The sequence below is a fragment of the Carassius auratus genome, unplaced genomic scaffold, assembly GCF_003368295.1.
Source record: "Carassius auratus strain Wakin unplaced genomic scaffold, ASM336829v1 scaf_tig00005393, whole genome shotgun sequence".
Classification (NCBI taxonomy): domain Eukaryota; kingdom Metazoa; phylum Chordata; class Actinopteri; order Cypriniformes; family Cyprinidae; genus Carassius; species Carassius auratus.
Window position 1 is genome coordinate 1 of NW_020523655.1, and position 5,344 is coordinate 5,344.

The 5,344-nt window shown below is 35.6% G+C and overlaps 1 protein-coding gene across 1 annotated transcript; it reads left to right on the top strand.

Moving 5' to 3' along the window:
* Nucleotides 1-198: 198 nt before the first annotated feature.
* Nucleotides 199-1,557, top strand: LOC113070924 (transmembrane protein 182; the record flags this gene model as incomplete). Its single annotated transcript, XM_026244274.1, has 3 exons — nt 199-340; nt 443-580; nt 673-1,557. Coding segments are annotated over 3 exons (549 nt in total), but the record flags the coding sequence as incomplete, so codon positions are not given.
* Between the last annotated feature and the right edge of the window lie 3,787 nt (nt 1,558-5,344).

Sequence of the window (5,344 nt, forward strand, 5' to 3'; positions counted from 1 at the left end):
ACACATATATATATATATATATATATATATATATATATATATACAGTATATGGAAAAAACAAGGGTTCTGAATACTTTCTAAAGATCTTTGATTTTAAATCTGGATACATTTTCTCTTTACTTTCTCTTTTCTAAAGATGCTTATTTTTAAATAAACTTTATTTGCATCTTTTCTGCAGAGACACCACAGCACCTTAGTGTTTGCTCTTTCTTGTAAACATACTCCTTCATTTTTCACCAGCCAATCAACCTTGCCAGAAGGTCTGCGTGCCAGCCTACTTGTCTCATGCTCCAGTTTCTGGACTTCCCAATAGTGTTCTAACCTCAGACTCTGCCACAGGTGAGATCTCAAGGAGCAGTTTGCTCATATGTTCCCAATATAATGGAATTCTTTCTCATTTACTGTCACAGTAACATAACATAATTTGATTTCCATTATTAGTGCAAAGGGCCTTTTGGTGTGTTATATTTGTGCTGGGTGTCATCTTGGTTGTGACTGGTGGGTTTGTCACAATTTGTGCAACCCCAGGGACCAGTCATCGCCTTTATGAGACTGGAGGGGCTCTCTTTATAACCGGGGGTGAGAAAATAGTTGCCAAAACATCCAGTTACCAGTTATTCTATATTGATTTTTCTGAAACATTCACTCCTTTTCTCTTCTTTTCCATGCAGGAATCTTAATCATGTCTGTAGTGATGCTGTTTGCTGTGTGGGTCCAGGTCTCAGACTCTTTAGAGCGGTATGGCCTCCAGCGCAGACGCTTAGTATGCAACAATCTGCAGCTCAGTGTGCACTATGGTCCGTCTTTTATGCTGGCTCCCACTGCTGCCTTCCTCTGCCTGCTTACTGGCCTTTTTCTCCTGCTTATTCCATCAGTCAGCAAAGCATCAGCCAGAGACACAGAGAATCAGCTATTCTCACTGCGAGAGGAATGTGTGTAGAGTTATGTAATATTTTCCTCAAGTATTTTTTCTGAATGTGTAGAGTTTTCTGCCCTCCATATACAACAAAAGGAGAATTCAGAGGACATTTTACAATGAGAATATAATTGAGAGTAATCAAAATTTTATAACATTTTCATTGAAGCAATAATTAAAAGTATCTGGGGGCCACAAGGGGGTGCTACAGGGTTTACAGAAAAGATTTTGTAACTATCCATGATAATTTCATCAGATATTTCAAATAGCTTTTAAAGGTGGGAATTTTTCACTTTTTTTGTTCTACTGACACCCACAGCTCTGAAAAGCTATAGTTACCATTCACTTTCACTGTATCTAAAAGAGCAAAATGTAAACCCCCAAAATTTAGCTAAACTTCTAGTTTTGGGTAGAAGAAAAAAGTGGTAGAAGAAAAAACTGAATTGTTATTTGTATATTTATTTATATTATTACCAGATGCACTATTTCTTTATGACTGTTAAAAGGCCATAATCAGATCCAGGTGAACATTTTTATCAAGCACTAAAATAGCAAAAACTGTAAAAACAGCCTAAACACACACACATACAGTATTTTTTTTTTTTTTAGTTTTGCATGTATTTACATGTATATATTTATATTCATAATAACTAATATTATATATTAATATATTTAATATATAAAAATAGCATATTTTTCTTAAATATATACATGCACGAGTATGTATTTACTATATATACAGTACAGACCAAAAGTTTGGACACACCTTCTCATTCAAAGAGTTTTCTTTATTTTCATGACTATTAAAATTGTAGATTCACACTGAAGGCATCAAGGTGTGCAAACTTTTGGTCTGTACTGTATATACATAATAAATATACACGTTACACACACATACAGTACATTATGTAAATAAAAATGTTTATTTTGGATGCGATTAATCATTTGACAGCACCAATTATAATATAATCAGGAGGATATATCACTATATATATAAGTGATATATCCTCCTGATTACCAGTCCACTACTGAGTTTTGTCCTTAGTAGTGGACAATATCTAATCTGACTAATTATCAAATCTGACTAATTTTCAAAGTTTGTTATAAATCATCATCTGTGGAAATTATATGGGCTTTAAAATCAAAATAGAATATGAACTTTCTGTAATACAATTTCCACTGTAAAGAACACAAGCATGTTCATTAGACATTTTTAGGAGACACACAAATGAATAGGGAAAAAATTATTTACCTATGAAAATAATATTTTATTATTATCTCATGAATTAGTATCATACTCCGCCAATTATTACTCCCACTATTACACTTATTTTTTTCATTATATGTTGTCCCAAAAAAACACATTAATATGCAAATTACATACAGTTTATAGATACATTGTATATAAATGCAAACAATGCAAAAATCGTATAGCAAATCCTTCTGCTACATCTCTTTCATAACATATGACGAGAATCATCTTTATATAAAGTTGGTATAAGAAAAATGTATTTGTGATTAAACAGAATCTCACTGTTGTTGCATTTCCATGTCTTTTTCATGTCTATTAAATATTATATTATATTATATAGTATTATAATATATATATATATATATATATATATATTCCTATTTACGCAAAAGGAATATATACGTTAAATTTGAGGATGCATTTAATTTGGATAATGAATAAATATAGACCCTGTCTTATTTAAGTAACCACTAGAGAGCAGTGTTGCTTCAGATCTTGAAAGCTTTCACAATTATGGAAGAATCGCTCACCCTAGGGAACTCTGGGACTTATCCAAAAGCTGATCCCAGATAGCTGAAACAACAGTGCTGAGATTGAAAAATAAATCACTGTTTTATGAATAAGACACGGGAGCTCAGATAATAATTGTACATTTGAAATAAACATGAATCAAATTGGCCACATTTTGATCAAACCCCAGTGTTCTCCATTTTCCTTTACAGTCATTCTTGCGTGAAAGAATTACAATACATTCGTTGGGTCTATTGTCACACCTTTATAATTGGAAAAGGTAAACAGACCCCTGAGATGTTCCGATAGATGGTGGAGTTTGACTTAGATGATGTGAAGCGCATCATCAACGCAGATCTGTCTTTAATGTTTGACGCAACGCGCCTCACTGTTAATCTGAGTCGCTAGTTTGGCGCGTATAATTACACCTGGACCTGTCACATCCGCTTCCCCGCCGCCGCAACCAATTTAAACATCTCTGTCAGTCCCGACCCAACCACCGCAATGTATTGATGTTTTAAGGTAGGTTTTAATGAATAAGGGGGGAGTCGGATTCGGTCATACCACCTCGGATTAAATTTTTTTCTTCCTTCCACGGCGTCCGTTGGCAGATTCATTACAGATGCTTGCCCACAACCCCCCGCGCGATATTTTCAGGCGGCTCGACTGTCACCCGCGTGGCTCACGCAGTTGTTCGTCCCCTCATCACTATCGTTGTCCCAGAGAGATAGAACTGTCCAAAACAATTAACTCAGGACCTTTAAGGACAAGCGGTGAAGCATTTAATCTCTTCGCACTTTCTCTCGGAGGTACGGTTAAAAGAGGCGACTAGACGGAAATACTTTGACACTAAACTCGCTCGCATAAATAAATAAATGAATAAAATATGTTAAAGTTTACTGCAAAGCAAGCACACAGGCCTCTTATGGGCATCCTCTCATTTTTGTGAAATGTGAATGCGCACATGAATTAATTCTTTTAATGTTAACATGGAAAATTTGTTATCACTTTAGGTGTCCTTGTTACACGTTACATGTACTTACTATTATGATGACAATATGCAGAATTACATGCAGTAATAAGCTATATAAAATAGATTTATATGGCTATATAAAAATTAAATATATTTGCAACAAAGATAGTTAGGCTATATGTGTCACTTTACACTTTTGTGGCACTTAACATAATATTTATGTAGCCTATTAATTCTAGGTAGCTAGTTCTTCAATTTGAAAAAAAAAGAAGATGTAATTTTATGAAGTATTAAGATGCATACATATATATGTATATATTCAAGGTCTAAGGGAATATGCCATCATGTTATTCTTGATGGTTACACGTGACATTTTATTGTGACAATTAACTTATATTAACTTATAAACTGCACTCCATATGATTTTATTCAATGCAGGCCAAAGTCCAAAGGCCGCTTGTATACCTGGCTCTCATTTTTTGGATCATACTATTCATCTAGAGGACACACCCCAGGGGGCACAATTACCTCCTACACATGCTAGCCAAGAAGAGAAAATGACTGTTTCTGGATTCAAGACCTCTCAACCAGGGGACCTGGTGTTGGACCACTGTCCCCTCCACAATTATGCTCCCTTCTTCCTTTGAGCGCTGCCTGTTTATGAGTGGGCCCTCCGGAGGTCATTTTCTGAGATGATGCTTTGTCTGGGCTCTTGCTCAAAGGGCCTGGGGCCTGGCATGTTGTCTCTGGAGAGGGCATTGGATGACTGCTTTTATATTATCAGGGAGGAAAACAGACAGTTGAATCAAATTCTGGGGCCACAATCGACTGTGCTGTGAACGTCTTCTGCATTGTGTGAATCCCACTTATATCTCATTTGTGGAGAACTCTTCAGCAAAAGGCTGTTTTTTAATTTTCCAAAGATGCCAGCCAGCTCTCTCATTCCTTTGGCTATTCTCTGTTTCTCTCTCTCTTTTGTGCACTCGCTCTGGCCAACTCTTTTAGGGTCCATAAATGAGTTTCTGTGATTGCTGTGCGCCCCTGTGCCCTGTACTTCCCCTCTCTGCTCTGCAGCAGGTTAATGAGGATCGGAGAGATCAGCATGCCGCTGTTAGACATGTCACACACGCTGAGGTGTTGAACAAACCCCTGTCCATCTTTGGCACTGAGCCTGGCAGATCCTCCTCTCTTTTACCCCGCCAGTGCTGCTAGCTACTCTTTTTAGGAGAGATAATATTTACATACTGTATGTATTGCATCATATTGTACTTTCTTTGTTTCATTTTCCTTATCTGTTGATTTATTTGTTTGTCTTCTAATCATTTTAATTTGAAAAGTCATGTTGAAGGAAGAAAATCTCTCCTCTTATTTCTATAATTTCCCTTGGTTATTAACATTAGGCCCCAAATGTTACTAAAATGTATTTCCAAACATTACTAAATTTAGGAGCTTAGAAATAAATATGGATGCGGCAGCTGTAGTGATGCTGTTGGTTTATTGTCAGTTTTTAAGAGTTACTGACATGAGAGCCTTTTTTTGTGTTAATCTATTTGAAAATAAATAAATTATGCAATTCATACATACAATGACTTTGATACACATTTTATGTTTTTAATTTATAGACATTAATGAAGAGAAAGCCTAATTTAAACAATGCAACACTTGTAAACAAACTTTTTTACTATGATTATT